The following is an 18615-nucleotide window of genomic DNA, read 5'->3' as shown; positions in this document are numbered from 1 at the left end:
GGTGAGGTTGGATACCCTGCAAAAATCATATAACCCAAACTCAACCTGCATATTAATCGGGTTGCTTTCAGGTCGTCCCGTCATGACCATACACAGAGTCAGGTTTGAGTCGGGTCAGATACATGATACAAACCTGACCTATTGACAGCCCTAGATGGTATCCGTTTCCATTGGCAATCGGGATCCACTAATCTCTTAGCTCACCTCCTATGCATGTAAATGGTTCCGGATCAGATGTGGCTAATCGGATGTAAGCTAAACAGATTCGAATTGGGATTCTGATCCAGACTGGGATGGTAAAAAGCTCATATCAAATCTACTTTTTTACAAGTAAACGGATTTGAATCTGTCAAACTCGGATGTTTATTAGATTCGGCAGCAAAAATCAAAACCATATCGGCATCCAGTTATATAATCAGATGTGGTTTTGGCTTGCCAAATGAAACTAAACGGAATCAAATTTGGTCATATATCGAGATAAAATCCTATTCATTGACATCCGGAGAAACATTGACTAAAACCAAATCCGAGATCCACTACGTATCGGGTGCAGTTTTCTTTTAGCGAATCTGATTAAACGTGTCCGCTTACATCAGATTCTTCACAGGGATACTTCAATTCACTCTCGTGTCGTGTCCACTTGCATACTGTGTTTACTATAAAAAACCACAAAATCAACCTGTCATGTGTCCTTGTGACATATTCTTACGCACCAACTCAACTCGCGGTTTTGTTGCAGGAGAAAGGGGCGGGGGGCGGGGAGAGAAGGAGATGGGTGTTCTGTCGAACAAGATCGATCGGGATGCCCTAAGGCCAGGAGATCACATCTACTCTTGGAGGAAGGCCTACATCTACGCCCACCACGGTTACCCTCTTTTCCTTCCTTCTCCATTATCGATTCTTTCATTTCTCCTTGTATCTTCTTTTTCACGTCATTTTCTTCTTATCATGTTCTGTTGCTCGGATTCTGCTCGACATTGTGGATCGTTTGATTGAATTGCTCCGCGAGAGAAATCTGAAATCGCAATTGTTGGTTTCATTCCTGCTTTTGTTGAATACGACGGATAAAAACTCGAGATTGAAGGATTTGAGGGAAAACTGGTCGATTGATGGTAAAATTATTGGCTAAACGAGTTTCCCAAAGCTCCCCCTTCTTTCAGGGGAGCGAGGAGTTTGCCGCTTCCGAAGCGAGCTTCCTACGTAGCAACAAGCTTCCGGTAATTGTGTGCTAGGCATATCCCAAAGTTAGTATTGTCATGCTATGACAAAGACAAGATCAGATGGATTTAGGAATTTTTTTCGGTTGGTGCACCTTCGAAGCTGAATTCGATTGCGGGTTTTAAAAGAGTAATAATGTACTTCATCTACTTCATTACTTTTTTAATATAATTATCGCAATTATTTCTCATACGGCTTTTAGGATGATCATTGACTTAGCGCTGGCATGTTCCTCATGTTACTTCTTGATCAGATCAGATTAATGTAGTGTATTTTCTCTATCGCTTTTGAATATAGTTATTCGTAATTATTTTTCATATAGCTTTTAGGATGATAATTGGCTTAGCACTGACTTGTTCCTCATGTTAGTTCTTAATCAAATCCGATTGTTTATTTGGTATTACAACCGGAGGCTTAGAATCTGGGTCAAATACAATAGTTGGATTGGTTGATCTGCAAAACCGAGGGTTCTTGAATCCCACTGTTGGTTATCCCAAGCTTGACTCAAAATAATAAAAGGTGAAGGAAAAACATAGGAAAAGGGATACAAAATTCTTAGTGCAGGATATCTGCACCTTCGTATCCAAAAAGGCAGGAGGGAAGGAGCATAACTATCATTAATACCTTGTTTTCCATTTCATGAAGAAAACCGTATAAGCTATGCCACATTGCATCTGCAGGATTTTGCTTTGTGATCCACTGAACTTTGTCTTGGGATCTAGTTGGGTGTGACGTTATGGCTCTGTTTGGGAGCTGGTGTTGGTGAGGAGATGATAGTGGAGTTGTCAACTGCATCCTTGTGTGGATGTAGTTGAAAGAGGCCCATCTCCACTCTTTTCTCCACTCCCATCACCCTTCCTATCTCCCAAAACCTGGCTTTCTAAACATCAACGAGGGTAAATGGGGTAGGTAGCATTTATTAATTTCCCATCTCCAGCTCCCAAACAGAGCCTAACTGGTGTTCAGGCTGGGATAATTGGTATGTTGGCTGTTAGTTGATGAAGATGGTTTTTCAATTCACAGTTATTATGTTGCCATCTATTTGTTTTTGTCCGACTCATTGTATCTTCTGTATTTGTGGTTGGATATGCCTTGGAATGTTACTCTCAAGTAGTTCTTCCGACTTGAAGCATGAAACTGTATATTAACTTAACCTAATTTGATTAAATAAACCTAGAACATCAAGTAATTCTACCAGTCATTGTTATGATTGTTGTTGTTGGCACTTTATTGATTTAGTGATTTTTGGTATGAAGATTTTTCATATTCTTCAATTTTGTTGCTGTCCTTGAAATAACACCTATAGTTGATTTGAGTAGTCCATAGATTTGTCAAAAATGTGTGATGCTGAACTGTGATCTTCACAACATTAGGCATCTATGTTGGCGATGATAAGATCATCCATTTCACTAGAGGTCAGGGTCAAGAGACGGGCACTGGAACAGTGCTTGATATCCTCCTTGTAAGCTCCAATCTGAACCCAAGACATGATCCCTGTCCCAATTGTACATACCAACAAGACAATCATGGAGTGGTCTCTTCATGCCTCGACTGTTTCCTGGCTGGTGGGTTTCTATATCGATTTGAGTATTCAGTGAGCCCTGCCTTCTTTCTTGCTAAAGCTCGGGGAGGGACATGCACATGTGCTGATTCTGACCCTGCTGAAATTGTGATTCACCGAGCCACCCACTTGTTAAACAGTGGATTCGGATGCTACAACATCTTCAAGAACAACTGTGAAGATTTTGCCATATACTGCAAGACGGGTCTGATAACAGTGGATGAAAAGACTATCGGACAGAGCGGTCAAGCCATCTCATTTCTTGCTGCTGCTGTCTCGTCGCCATTGCGTCTTGTGACAAGGAATGTGTATGAGATGGCAGCAGCAGCCATTGGAGCCTACTGTGCAAGTCGATATGCAGCTGATATTGGCATGAGAAGGGATGTAATAAAAGTATCAGTGGAGGATCTAACAGCAAGACTTGGTACAAATAGCATTATATCAGGACTGCCTAGCATTGTGAGCTAGCTGCATCAATTTACAGTGCCTGCAGTGCTACTTAGCTTTGGCCATTTTAATCCATCTTGGTAAGCCTTTCCCTGTCCTGCTTTTGACCTGCATTTATGTGTAAAGAATAGAGTCCAAAATGTGCAGATTTCATTTTGATCTGCGTTTATCTAAACTTATAATATTCTTCATCCATGTTTGCACTTTTGCTCCACACCCAATATGTATGTATATGTCACATTTCCCGTTTCACTTGAACTTTAGAAAGTCTGGTTTCTCAATTCCGTTTAGCAACACCCTTCCTAGCAACCTTGGTACAAATCCCTCGCCGCATGGGGCTCAAGAGATATCTGGTAGGGGTCTGCCTAACCCAGCTTGCCTTTAAGAAAAAAAAAAACTTGGTACAAACTGTGGGGCCCACCAAAAGTTCTGATGTCATCGCTACACAAAGATGAAAGCCACAGATGGTGATCTGAAAACACAAAAAAAACATCCTCGAGAACACACGGTTTTAAAATGGTTTGATCCAACCAGGCTGAGATGGACCAGGCAAGGGTCAGGTTGGGGTCGGACTTGTCGGGCCTTAATGGGCATCAGGTGAGTCCAGTTGGCCTGTTGTCCACCCGTAGATATTATTTTAATATTTTTAGCAGCTTTCTAATAATTTTGTTATATTTCAATAAAATTTGTTTTTATATATTAATATATTAAAATTGGTTTTTATTGAATAAAAAATAATAAAAAAACACATCTGTGTCTATTTTTGAAAAAATTTACAAACTTGTGTCATTCATGGGGTTTCTATACCTATTTGTGACCAGGGTATTTTCACTGGCATCACTGAAACCGCTGCTTAACCTATTAGCTATTTACAGAAGCAGCTTAACGTTTGGGCTATTGCGTCCAGCCGCATACTTTATTTTAAGACATTTCGTTCTTATCTATAAAGCAACTCATGTTATGTCATCTTATTCTTTTGTTGAATAAATCAACAATGTGGTCATTTTAACCACTTTGTTTGAGAGAACAACATTCAAGCGTGTCTTTGAAGCATAAACTCTAAATATCAGGCAGCTAAATGTAATTAATGAAATGTTTATGTGGCTTTCTGTAAATTGCTCAAGAAATTTGTAGCCCGTTCCAGCCATATGGTGTGATGAACATGAATTAAAGAATTCGAAATTGATTTGATTAGTAGAAACCAAGAGGACATCACATCACTCCCGGGGAGACTCTCCCGATTGAGATCAGGTGCAATGTGATTGCATAATTTAAGTGTACTGCTGCACCTGAACACCCACCATCTGCTGTTGGATCGTACAGCTGACTGGCCGTGTTCAAAAAATGGCGGGTGATCAAATTCAGCAGTACACTAAAAGTGTGCAATCTCTCTCTCTCTCTCTCTCTCTCTCTCTCTCTCTCTCTCTCTCTCTCTCTCTCTTTCTTGATTATGAAACTACTCTTTTGTCATTTCTTAAGCTACTTTGTTTTTCCTATCAGATCTTTATATTTTATTCAATAAACCTCTTGGCTGATCCGGAACAATGAAAACTTGCATCTTATTTGGATCACTGAGGTTCTAACTCACCAGTGGCCATTCATGATTCTCAAACTACATGTGATCCTTAAATCTATAGGTGATTAACTTTGGGCACCCTTGGAATTATTCTACATGAACGAACAATGGGCGATGGATGGGATTGGTGGTGGTTGTGGTGGCATGGGGGTACTGGTATCATTACTGGTGTAGTGTGGCACTAGTTGAGGGTTCAACGAAAGTGACGGGATGAGATTTTGTGGTAGTCCTGGTGATGGTGGTGGTGGTGGTGGTGTTGATGGGCCAGGCGGCATGATATGAGAACCCTGGTAGATTGGGAAAAGGTGGTGGATCTGTAGGGAGTGGCTGTGATGTAGGTAGAGAATAGGAAGGGCCTCTCCTATCTTTCTTTTTCTTTTTTTTTAAAGGCAAGCTGGGATTAAGCTGACCCCTATCAGTTATACAACTATATCATTGGGTTTTGAACATGCAACGTCCCAACACAAGGTGACATGTACTAGCCGCTCCTACCAGACAAGTGAAGGCTCGTTGGTAGGGCCTCTTCTATCTGACCACTTTTTGTCATTAGTGTAAAGAAGCTCGGGGAGAGAGAGGGTTATGTCTAAGATTTCTTAGTCTAGTTGAGAGCAAAGGAGCAGCTAAGTGACATGGCTAAGTGTCAAATGCTGTCATGTGATTGGCTATGGCACTTACCCATGGCACATAGGCACTCCCTGGATCCCTGCTCAGGCACCCACAGTCCTGAGGGCTCTCCACTTTAGTAAGGGCAACTCGTGAATGTCATCAAGTAGAGAATATCACGAGTTTAAAATCCATGAGTGTGCATCCTTTGCCATGAGATCCAAGCTTTGGTGGGGCTTTGCCATGAGATCCAAGCTTTGGTGGGGCAAGGGAGACCTGGGGATTTTACACAAATGAAGTCAATGAATGAGGCAGTTTTTTACCTATTATCTTGAAAAAAGAAAACCCAAGCCTAGTATAAAGTGGAAAAGAAACTAATACATAGAACGGTTGTGACAAAATGAAGTGATTGCTTCGGTATAGGCAGTTTTAATTTTCATTTTTTTTTCATTTTTGGTTCTTTTTTTGAAAATCTTACCTTATGGATGTATTCTACATGTTTTGTTTAGTAGTAATGAGCTTTTTTTTCATCTGATTACGACATGTGTGTTTTTATAAGACTTCATAAATCAACATATCAAAATTTGTATAAATCATGCATATACTAGCTTGAAATCTAACGACATGAAACAAATTACATGAATCTTTATACCTGATGGGAACCAAAGCTCATGTTGAATTCAGACGAAGTTTCTCTGTCCCAAAAAAAAATGCATAACTCATTATGGATAAGGTTGGGAATGACTTCGTGTAAAAAGTCACGTATTTTATGAAATTCCACTAGAGGTGAATAGTGAAATATGATAAAGATCGATAAAATAAAATAATCAAGCAATAAGGCACAACATATAAAACACAGAATTTATACTGGTTCGGTCAATACCCAGACCTACATCCAGTCCCAAGCAAACCACTTGAGCTTTCCACTATAACATCCGAGTCACCGGATAAATAGTACAACACCCTCTTCCTCAGAGGTCTTCTTCTCTCAATAGAGAAGGGGCACACCCTCTTTCACAGAGGTATTCTTCTATTAACAGAGAAGGGCAACACCCTCTTTCACAGAGGTCTACTTCTTTCAACAAAGAAGGAATGCAGTGAATAACAGAGTTACAATACTTCCTATAGAACCTTCAGAATGATATGAATGCACGAATGAAGGATTCTCAGAATGTTCTGTTTATCACTCAGAGGATACTCTTTGTCAAAGAGCTATACTTGACTTTTTCTCTTTTCTTTCTTTTCTTTTTCTCTTTCTTTTTCAAGGCTCTCTTTTCAAATAATGAATAGGAATTTTTCTCGTTATAAGCTCACATGCCCATTCCATGTTGAATAGTTTATTTGAGTGTGTTTATATAGCTTTAAAAACTAGTCGTTACATTTTGAAATCGTAGCCTTTTTTGAGATGTGAAATGTTATGTCATTTCAAAAACATCTTTAGAGAAATTCGAGAAAGCCTTTTTCCATAAAAGTAAAATATAGGGTACACTAGTCGTTGTAATATTTTAGGTAATACATATTTTATGTAAAAAGTCTATTTCTTACAATAGTACATTGAACGTTGGATTGTAGTTTTGTCTTTATTCTAATTAATGATTTGAGGTACATAAGTACTTCTTTACTTTAAATGAGTGTAAGTACAATGAGTGCTTTGAGATATTTATTTGTACATAGTCATGTCAAGTGTTTTCTTTATGTTGTGTTTTTCAAAGTCTTCAGAGAGAATGAGGACTACAAGAAAGTCGACATTCTTGAGAAGGATATTTAACAAGGATTTCTTACAGGAGGTATTTAATGCTATACAAAGAGAATGATGACTTCAAGTAAGTCGACATTCTATGGGCTTGTAAAAAGGTAACTAGAGTCATTTCAAAACCTTTATTATATTTGTTTTCTTTGTGTAGCCGATTTTCATGTTTTGTCTTTTTCCTATATTTAAAATCATTTCTTTAAAGAAGGCAACTAGAGTCTTTTCAAAACATATTATATTTGTTTTTCTTTATGTAGCCGATTTCATGTTTTGTCTTTTTCCTACATTTCTTTTCATGTTGTCTTGTATATGATGTAAGGTACAATTATTACATTTTGAAATCATGTCAAAATACCTTTTTCATAAAGGGTTGTAAGAAGGTACAATTATTAGTTTTAAAAAAGGAGCTTTTTGAAACTATCGTATACTTTTATGATATAGCTTTTATGAATGAGTATGTAATATGCATGTTCCTGAAGGTTCTGTTACATATGACTCTAAAGAAGAAAAAAAAATCTTCATCTTGAGGTAGCCGATCTCTTCAGTTGATCTTTAGGAATGCATGGCTCATCAAGCTTTTTCTTCAAGGAGTATGATTGCACTAGTTGTACTTGAACAGGAAGTCTCCATCCTTTTTGGGTGAGATATCCTTGCATCAAATACTCGTTAGATTTATGGCAAAACATATTCAGTCATAATATAATATTTTTCAAGAGGACATATTATCATATCATATAAAATCAAATACGACAGCGTATTATATTATATGAGATCAAAATAGAGTTTCTCAACATTCTCCCCCTTTTTGATGATGACAAAATATGCTCCCCCTGTCAAAAAGACATTATGCATAGAAATAATAATATTATAAAATATTGAAAAATGTTTAAAGAGAGTATTTCTCCAATAATGGAGACAGGTTTTCTCCCCCTTTGTCATAGACAAAAAGGAAGGGATCAGAGTAAGAGAGTTATTACAGACCAAATAAATATTACAGTAAAAAATAAGTTTATTCCGAAGGTGGAGTAGGTTGATGTGTAGGGGCGTCTAGATCCTGCTGTTGAGCTTGACGAGTCTGTTGCAACAAGGCTTGATTGCGAAGGATACGATCCTGAGAACGCTGGACATCCATCAGTGCAGAGAAGTAATCAAAGTTGGATGTTGGATCTTCTTCATCAGAGCCGGGAAGGTGCAGGGACCTGAGATTGAAGGTAGTAGCATCGAGGACCTGAGAGGGATAGAGGATAACTTCGTTGTGAAGGGGTACTTTGAAGTATTTTAGGGTGGGAGTTATAAAACACCCAAAAAGAAGAGGCTGGAATTTTTGATAACGAATAAAAAGGTCGAAAAGAATGTTGGACCAGTTTATCGGAGTAGAAGAAAAAATTGCGTAGAGAAAGAGAGAGATTTTTCTTGGTACTAATCCCTTGCGTGGAGGCTTGGGATAGATATTGTGGAGAAGAATCTGGGCAAGCAATTGAGCATGAGGTTGGAGATTCCTCATGTGCCAGGGAAGTTGGTAGCAGTTGGTGCAGAGAAGAATTTTTCGAAGTACTGATCGTTCGATTGGTACTATGTTGTTGAGGTCTGTGCCGGTGGAAGGAAGGTTTAGAATACGACCTAATGAGAAAGCATGAAAGAACATCAGGCGTCCGCGTACTTTGGTGGTGATGGTGGTTTGTTCATGATCAGAAGAAAAATTTGTGTAGAATAGTCGAACTAGTTCAGGATAGTAGGCAGCTTGGGATGAAGATCCTAGTAGGTGTCTGAGTTCGGGGAGAGAGCTGCCTAGATCAAATAGTATGAAGTCTTCATAGTGAACCAACTTTCCTTCATGAATTGGTCGAGAACAAAGTAAGTTGTAGTCATGAAAAAGATCTGGATACCTTAGATCTGCGACAGTGATTGCAGAGTTTGAAGAGGAAGCCATTGCAAAAGGTAGTTGAGAGAGGAACGAGTTTGAAAGTATGTATGAAGATAGTGAGATACGAGTGGTATAGGTGAGGAAAGAACCAATCGATTAAATAGAAGAGAAAAAATAGTTGTGACAATAATTGAATGACAATGGAAGTGAATGATTTTTGGATTGTAGTTTGAATAAGGAAATTCGTGAGTTGTAAGTTAAGGAGCTTGTGAATGACAAATCAAATCAATGGTGGAAGATAGTGTATTATATTGGTATGTATGTTAAGAAGGACATAGATTTGAACAAATATATTATGGGAGAGTTTATCGAGTAGTGAGAAATGTCATGAATTGAGTATGGAGTGTCATATTGAAGAGAGTGAAGAAAATAATGGCCTAATAAAACAAACAACTTTTTCTACATGATATTACTTGATGTGGAAGCATTCCAAATTCGTGAAGAGTGATTTAGGAATAAGACAAAAAAAGGTAAGTGAGTGAGAGGCAATAATTTGTTATTTAATAAGTATATATTTTGATATGTATGGAAAAAGAATGAATAGACATAAAGAAGGGTGATACGGATATGTGGTTTGAAAGATATGACATTTTTGAAAGAAAAGAATGCCTTAAAAAATGTGTCATGATTAATGTGTCTTCACATTTGTATTGTTTATGAGTATACGTAAATATGAGAGAGACACACTTTGACTATGAATAGTGATGAGACAAAAAGATATTTATGAATGAAGAGTAATAATTGCTTATATAAGAAATATTTTTATGGATATGCGTGGAAGGAGTGAGAGTAGTCATAGAGAAAAGTGAGATGACATATATGGATTTTCGAGTAGGATAAGAAGTAATAAAAAATCATGATTGATATGAGATAAAAGACATAAAGTTATGATTGACATGAATTATTGTTTATTTAATAAACATATTTTTAAAGAAACTCGATTTGAGGAAGTTCATAGAGAATAAAGTTAAGTTTTAAACTAGTAAAGGAGTCACAAACACGGATTGACATGAATGGAGGCTCAATTCGTATGAGAGAGAGAAAGTACTAAAGGTACTAATGAGAATAAAAAATGAAGGACAAGGTTTTAATGAGTCTCGATTGGAGAGAGATATAAAATATATGAGAGTCATGGTCACGGATGAAAAAGAGTTTCGTATAATGTAGAGAGAGAGAGAGATAAAAAGGTGATACAAAACGTACTAATGGGAGGAGTACAAGTGTTTTTACAATACTTTTTTTGTAAAAGATGTAGAGCATGAAGAGATGATAATAGATAGTTCTTTATGCTATGATATAAAAGATGATATAGTAAAAATTTACGTGAGATATAATAGAGTGTACGTAATATATGATATATCAAATGATATATCAAATGATATAGTAAAAATTTACGTGAGAACATAGCAACTAGATCTTTAGAAAAAAGATAAAAGAACCAAAAAAATAATCATTTGATTTTAACTAATAATTTGAAAAGCAAGATTTCTCATAAACTAATATGTTATCATGTTGAGGGTGAATCAGTTTATCGTAAGAGAGGTTTTCACAAAAGGACAAAAATAATAAAGGAGTTATGAGATGAGTGATGTGAACAATGTTATAATTATTTTTTTTATGGATATGAGTGAAAGGAGATAGGACAAGGAGTCATAATGGATGTGTACTTGAAAGATGACAAGTTGAAAGACATAAAGAATGTGTCTTATAAGAATTTAGAGTATACGTGAATATGGAAACCTAGTTTGATTAACAAAAATCGATAAAAAACTTTTAGAATAAGATTTTAACAAAACTTATAAGAAGTATTATAAGTGTGATTAATTTATAAGTCACTTAGTTTGCATATTCCTAGTTCTCTTCTAATTCGTGTAAAGTCTTCATGTTTCAATGGTTTAGTGAATATGTCTGCTAACTATTGATTAGTGGGTATGAATTCGAGTTTAATTATGTTGTTTAAGACTTGTTCTCTTAAGAAGTGGTGTCTTATTTGAATGTGCTTAGTTCGTGAATGTAAAATAGGATTCTTAGATAAGTTTATAGCACTAGTATTATCACAAAAAATAATTGTATTTTCAAAATTTAAACCAAAATCTTTTAAGGTTTGTTTCATCCAGATAACTTGTGTACGGGCTAGGCTAGCAGCAATGTATTCGGCTTCAGTAGTTGATAAGGATACACAGTTTTGTTTCTTACTGAACCATGATACAAGAGAGTGCCCTAGCATATGACATGTTCCACTTGTGCTTTTTCTGTCAGATTTACTTCCAGCAAAGTCAGCATCGCTGTATGAGATTAAATCAACTGTGTCTTTTAAATATCTCATTATTCTTTTTACAGCCTTAAGATGTGATTCTTTTGGATTTGACTGAAATCTAGCACACAAGCAAACACTGAACATAATATCTGGACAGCTAGCAGTTAAATAGAGAAGTGATCCTATCATACCTCGGTATACCTTTGTATCAACAGACTTACCATCTTCATCTTTGTCCAAAACATTAGTGTTCATAGGAGTAGATTTTGAAGCAGTTGAGTTCATGTTGAACCTCTTCAGAAGTTCACGAGCATACTTAGATTGATTGATGAAAACTCCATCCTTGGTTTGCTTAATATGCAGTCCAAGAAAGTAGGTGAGTTCTCCCATCATACTCATTTCAAATTCTTTATGCATGGACTTAGAAAATTCTTCACAAAGAGTGTTGTTAGAAGATCCAAATATGATATCGTCCACATATATTTGAACAATTAGGGTATGATTATTCACTGTTTTTACAAATAATGTAGAGTCTGCTTTGCCTACATAAAAACCGGTTTTTAACAAAAAGGTTTTAAGTCTATCATACCAAGCACGAGGTGCTTGTTTTAAACCATACAAAGCACGTTTGAGTTTGAAAACATGATCTGTATATTGTTCATTTTCAAATCCTTGAGGTTGTTTTACATAAACTTCTTCATTTATAAAACCATTTAGAAAAACACTTTTAACATTCATTTGATATAGTTTAAAATCCATATAGCTTGCATATGCTAAAAACATCCTAATAGATTCAAGTCTAGCAACAGGAGCAAAAGTTTCATCAAAATCAATACCTTCCTCCTGGTTGTATCCTTGAGCTACTAGTTTTGCTTTGTTTCTTATAACATTACCTGTTTCATCTAGCTTGTTTCTGAAGATCCATCTTGTCCCAATGATTGGATGATCCTTTGGTCTTGGTACAAGATCCCAAACTTCATTTCTTTGGAATTGATTCAGTTCTCCAGTCATGGCTAGCATCCAGAACTCATCGATGATGACTTCATCAATCTTCTTTGGTTGAAGTTGAGAAATGAATGTCATATTTGCAATCCGTTCTAGCTGAGCTCTAGTCTGAACCCCCTTTGTCAGTTCTCCCAAAATCTGCTTTTGAGGATGATCTTTGATATCGACAAATGTTCTTTGATGATCATCTTCATTAGACTTAGCTGTGTTATCTAAAAATAAATCTGTACTTTCAACATCATCATCGTTAGTTTGCTTAAAAACAGATTGATCAATAGATTCACAGAAACTAACATGCAAAGATTCTTCAATAGACTTAGAACACTTATTGAAAACCCTGTATGCTTTATTATGACTTGAATATCCTAAAAATATGCCTTCAATAGATTTAGCATCAAATTTATCTAGGCTATCTTTTGTGTTTAGGATAAAGCATTTACAACCAAAGACTTTGAAATAGTCTATTCTTGGAGTTCTGTCATAGAATAGTTCATAGGGAGTTTTATTTAATAAGGGTCTAATGAGAACTCTATTTGTTATGTAGCATGCAGTATTAACAGCTTCTGCCCAAAAGGATTTAGCAAGATTATTGTGTTGGAGCATAGTTCTAGCAGATTCCTAAAGGGTTCTATTCTTTTTTTCTACTACACCATTTTGAGGTGCAGCTCTAGGAAAGGCAAAGTTATGAGAAATACCATGCAAGTTACAAAAATTTTCAAAAAGTTCATTTTCAAATTCTCCTCCATGGTCACTACGGATTTTAACAATAGAACACGATTTTTCATTTTGTAATTTTTTACATAAAATTTCAAATTGACAAAACGTGTCACTTTTGTTTTTCAAAAATATCACCCAAGTAAATCTTGAGTAGTCATCTACAATGACAAAAATGTATTTGTTGTGATTATGACTAGCTACCCTAGAAGGACCAAAAAGATCCAGGTGGAGAAGCTCTAAAGGTCTTTTGCTTGAAATGATATTTTTTGATTTGAAAGAAGATTTTGACAGTTTTCCTAATTGACATGCATCACAAAAATAATCCTTTTTAAAAGATATTTTGGGTAACCCACGTACTAACTTATCTTTAGCTAATTTAGACATGTATTTAGAATTGACATGACCCATTCTCATGTGCCATAGATGTTGAGAGTCATTATTAGCTATGAGGCAATGTTCTGTGATGTTTTCTAGATATAGTTCATATATATTATTTTTTCTTATACCTTTTAAGATAATATTTTCGTTGGTGTCTGCTATAAGACAAGCATTATGATTAAAGCTAATATTATAACCTGTATCACACATTTGACTAATACTTAGAAGGTTATGTTTTTAGCCTTTAACCAGGAGAACGTCTTTGATAAGAGGTTTATCTATATTTCTAATATTACCAATACCTATTATCAAACCTTTGTTGTTATCTCCAAAGGTGACGGTTCCTCCTTCTTTTTTATGAAGAACAGCAAAGAGGTCTGAATGTCCAGTCATGTGTTTTGAACATCCACTGTCTAGAATCCATTTGTTCTTCTTGTTTGGAGCCTGCAAATCATTAAGTAAAATTTCTTTTTGATACCCAATCGGGTCCCTTTTTGTTAGACCTTGGAACCCATATCCATTTGGATTTGGGTTTGTCTACAACCTTAGAGGAGTTAAAAAAATTAACATTATAATACTCCTTATTTGGTTTAGACGAACTTTTCACAAAAGTGGTCTTTTGATTCATACAAGAAGGCTTGTTGAAATGAGAGTAGCCAATACCATTCTTGTAGAAAGAGACTTTTTAAGAAGATAGGAGTTTATCCAAGTTCTCTTTTCTTTTAGTAAACTTGAAAACCGTTTTCATAAGGTTTTCAGTTTTACTTTTTAATTCTGAAATTTCTACTTGCAGATTTTTAGTCTTGAGGCTAGTAGATAAGATTTCAGAAGTAATAAGAAGATTTTTCTTTTTCAACTCAGAGTTTTCACTGCTGAGTTTTTCATTTTTCTGTGAAAGCTCTAAATTTTCAGATTTTAAAGTTTTATTTTTGAAGCTTAATTTTCTAGATTCTTCAAATAGTTCTTGAAAAGCATCTAGAAGTTCTTCAAAGGAAAAATCAGAAATTTCACTTACAGAGCTTTTGTTTGCCATGAAGCACATGTTTGCAGTTTCGGCTTCATCATCACTTGACTCTTCACTGGTGGATGGTTCTGAGTCATCCCATTGAGCATGCAGAGCTTTTTTCTTGAAGAACCTCTTCTTTGGTTCCTCGGTTTTGGACTTTCTTTTGAGAAGTGGACAGTCACGCCTCAAGTGACGTGGCTTATTACACTGATAGCACATGGGATCTTCCTTAGGATCTTTTCTTTCCTTGTGCTTGTTTGGAAGCCGGTTCCTTCTCATGAAGCGCTGGAATTTTCTGGTTAGTAGCACAATTTCGGATTCTTTATCTGAGTCTTCATTCTCAGATAGAGCTGGGAAAGCTAGAGTTTTCTTTATCGGTTGTTCTTCTTCCCTCCTTTCTTTCATGTGGACTTCATAGGCCATAAGATTGCCTATTAAGTCGTCTAGAGTAAGCTTAGATAAATCTTGAGCTTCTTCAATAGCTGTAGTCTTTTTCTCCCAATCAGTTGTGAGAGATCTCAAGATTTTCTTCACATTTTCTCTCTGGGAATATGTTACACTCAGAGATTTCAGATCGTTGGTGATGTTGGTGAATCTGGTAAACATCTCTGTGATGGGTTCATCTTTGTTCATTTTGAACAACTCATATTTTCTGACAAGAGATGAGATTTTGGCTTCTTTCACTTTGTTTGTTCCTTCATGAATAACCTCTAAAGAATGTCAAATATCATATGCAGATTCACATATAGATATTCTATTGAATTCGTTCTGATCAATGGCACAATATAAGGCATTCATAGCCTTTGCATTTAGGTTTGCCATTTTCTTTTCTTCATCAGACCATAAGTTATAGTCTGCGGATGGAGATGTGTATGAATGCTCAACAATTTTCCATACAGCAAAATCTATAGATTTGAGAAATATAGTCATTCTGCACTTTCAGTATCCATAGTTGGAACCATTGAAGAAAGGAATACGAGATGCGTGTTGACCTTCAATATCACGAGCATAGGAGGTAGATGCCATTTGTGCTGGAAGACTTGTTATGTCGAAACCAGCAAACCTGCTCTGATACCAAATGAAATTCCACTAGAGGGGGGGTGAATAGTGAAATATGATAAAGATCGATAAAATAAAATAATCAAGCAATAAGGCACAACACATAAAACACATAATTTATACTGGTTCAGTCAATACCCAGACCTACATTCAGTCCCCAAGCAAACCACTTGAGCTTTCCACTATAACATCCGAGTCACCGGATAAATAGTACAACACCCTCTTCCTCAGAGGTCTTCTTCTCTCAACAGAGAAGGGGCACACCCTCTTCCACAGAGGTCTTCTTCTCTCAACAGAGAAGGACAACACCCTCTTTCACAGAGGTATTCTTCTATCAACAGAGAAGGGCAACACCCTCTTTCACAGAGGTCTACTTCTTTCAACAAAGAAGGAATACAGTGAATAACAGAGTTACAATACTTCCTATAGAACCTTCAGAATGATATGAATGCACGAATGAAGGATTCTCAGAATGTTCTGTTTGTCACTCAGAGGATACTCTTTGTCAAAGAGCTATACTTGACTTTTTCTCTTTTCTTTCTTTTCTTTTTCTCTTTCTTTTTCAAGGCTCTCTTTTCAAATAATGAATAGGAATTTTTCTCGTTGTAAGCTCACATGCCCATTTCATGTTGAATAGTTTATTTGAGTGTGTTTATATAGCTTTAAAAAGTAGTCGTTACATTTTGAAATCGTAGCCTTTTTTGAGATGTGAAATGTTATGTCATTTCAAAAACATCTTTAGAGAAATTCGAGAAAGCCTTTTTCCATAAAAGTAAAATATAGGGTACACTAGTCGTTGTAATATTTTAGGTAATACATATTTTATGTAAAAAGTCTATTTCTTACAATAGTACATTGAACGTTGGATTGTAGTTTTGTCTTTATTCTAATTAATGATTTGAGGTACATAAGTACTTCTTTACTTTAAATGAGTGTAAGTACAATGAGTGCTTTGAGATATTTATTTGTACATAGTCATGTCAAGTGTTTTCTTTATGTTGTGTTTTTCAAAGTCTTCAGAGAGAATGAGGACTACAAGAAAGTCGACATTCTTGAGAAGGATATTTAACAAGGATTTCTTACAGGAGGTATTTAATGCTATACAAAGAGAATGATGACTTCAAGTAAGTCGACATTCTATGGGTTTGTTAAAAGGTAACTAGAGTCATTTCAAAACCTTTATTATATTTGTTTTCTTTGTGTAGCCGATTTTCATGTTTTGTCTTTTTCTTATATTTAAAATCATTTCTTTACAGAAGGCAACTAGAGTCTTTTCAAAACATATTATATTTGTTTTTCTTTATGTAGCCGATTTCATGTTTTGTCTTTTTCCTACATTTCTTTTCATGTTGTCTTGTATATGATGTAAGGTACAATTATTACATTTTGAAATCATGTCAAAATACCTTTTTCATAAGGGGTTGTAAGAAGGTACAATTATTAGTTTTCAAAAAGGAGTTTTTTGAAACTATCGTATACTTTTATGATATAGCTTTTATGAATGAGTATGTAATATGCATGTTCCTGAAGGTTCTGTTACATATGACTCTAAAGAAGAAAAAAAAATCTTCATCTTGAGGTACCCGATCTCTTCAGTTGATCTTTAGGAATGCATGGCTCATCAAGCTTTTTCTTCAAGGAGTATGATTGCACTAGTTGTACTTGAACAGGAAGTCTCCATCCTTTTTGGGTGAGATATCCTTGCATCAAATACTCGTTAGATTTATGGCAAAACATATTCAGTCATAATATAACATTTTTCAAGAGGACATATTATCATATCATATAAAATCAAATACGACAGTGTATCATATTATGTGACATCAAAACAAAGTTTCTCAACATTTTATCCTCAAGACGCTGACAGACACCATCTCAAGACATAGCAGGGTCAATCGGACGGTGGGAGTTGATACTGGTGGGAGAACTCTGAGAGCCTTGGCTGTAGGAGGCAACGACTAGTGTGGTGTTCATGTTACTCTCAAACCTGAACACTCGACCCTTTTTGGGTTCACCGATTGCAGTCACCCATGCTGCAGGATCAAAAGGCGGATGCTGAGTGAAGTCATTGTCATATCGCTCTACCATCTGCTACTCGTATGACTCCTACAAAGTAATTATTATAATATGAATTAATAATTAAGAATTACAATGTTTATGATCATGTAATTCATAGTAACTTGTATATTGCAATATTTATTAATACAATAAATGCATACCGATGTCGCTCTCACCTTCTTTGATACAAACTCTCGTGTGCTCTTATGTTTATGTGTTTCAACAAATACATCTTTGTAAGGCACAATGCCTCCTTTTTCTGTTTTCTACAAGGTTAAATGATAAAAAAATTAATTAAAAAGTATGCAGAAATACTTATAAATTTGACAATATATATGTTGATGAGTTACCATTTTCTTATGGTGGCTTCCAAAAGTCCTAGATCCACCTTTGTGTAGATGGGCATCTAGCATCTTCGCTCGATTTTGTGCAGCCTTTGCTGAACAGTTTCAAAATTCATTGTTCGTCCACTTGTCGCACATTCTTTTCCAATAATCTCTCCTGATAGTAGAAGGGTCATGACCCTTCCACTGCAGTAGATCATCTATCCTAGCAGCTACTTTTATTACTGCAGTCTTCATATTATGCAACATGTTGGCAAATCGATTGACAGCCACCTTCTGTCATATTACCTTTGTGTCCTTTTTCTCGCTCGCATTCGCGAAGCGATGTGAAGCCTACAAATACTTTCAAAAAGTTAACATACATGACTATAACAAAAAATTAAATATAAAATATATTAATTATAATAAACGATTGCATACCATGAATAAAGACAATAATCTATCCAACACCTCCTTCGGGTACTCTTTTCATTAAGTGACTGGTCCTGAAAGATGTTGCAGTAATGACTTCCTAATTTCTCATACTACTTCTTGTGGCTCGAACCTCACACTGCACATGAATTGATACACATTAACAATCGACTATCGATATACACTATTTATAAGATTAGTATTGGATAAGTGACAATGAAATACTTACGGTCGACTATCAATATACATTATTTGAATGAGTCATCGTGTGTCAGATTGAGAAGACCATGCATCCGGCGTT

The 18615-nt window shown here is 35.8% G+C and overlaps 1 protein-coding gene across 1 annotated transcript; it reads left to right on the top strand.

Annotated features, from left to right (window-relative positions):
- The first annotated feature begins 764 nt into the window (after nucleotides 1-764).
- On the top strand, nucleotides 765-3367 carry LOC149837920 (protein LEAD-SENSITIVE 1-like). Its single transcript, XM_090007535.1, has 2 exons — nucleotides 765-865; nucleotides 2592-3367. The coding sequence occupies exons 1-2, from the start codon at nucleotides 772-774 to the stop codon at nucleotides 3245-3247; spliced, it is 750 nt and encodes a 249-aa protein (XP_089863661.1). The 5' UTR covers nucleotides 765-771; the 3' UTR covers nucleotides 3248-3367.
- The last annotated feature ends 15248 nt before the right edge of the window (nucleotides 3368-18615 follow it).

This window comes from Nuphar pumila, chromosome 5 (genome assembly GCF_984573655.1).
Source record: "Nuphar pumila chromosome 5, dmNupPumi1.hap1.1, whole genome shotgun sequence".
In the NCBI taxonomy this organism is placed as follows: domain Eukaryota; kingdom Viridiplantae; phylum Streptophyta; class Magnoliopsida; order Nymphaeales; family Nymphaeaceae; genus Nuphar; species Nuphar pumila.
Note: the sequence above shows the minus strand (reverse complement) of the source record. Positions and strands in the feature narration are given on the sequence as shown.

Bases quoted from the DNA above. Each gene is read 5' to 3' on its own strand.
- LOC149837920 (XM_090007535.1), top strand. From the start codon at position 772: ATGGGTGTTCTGTCGAACAAGATCGATCGGGATGCCCTAAGGCCAGGA. The intron at 866-2,591 runs GTTACCCTCTTT...TCACAACATTAG, and splicing joins CTACATCTACGCCCACCACG to GCATCTATGTTGGCGATGAT.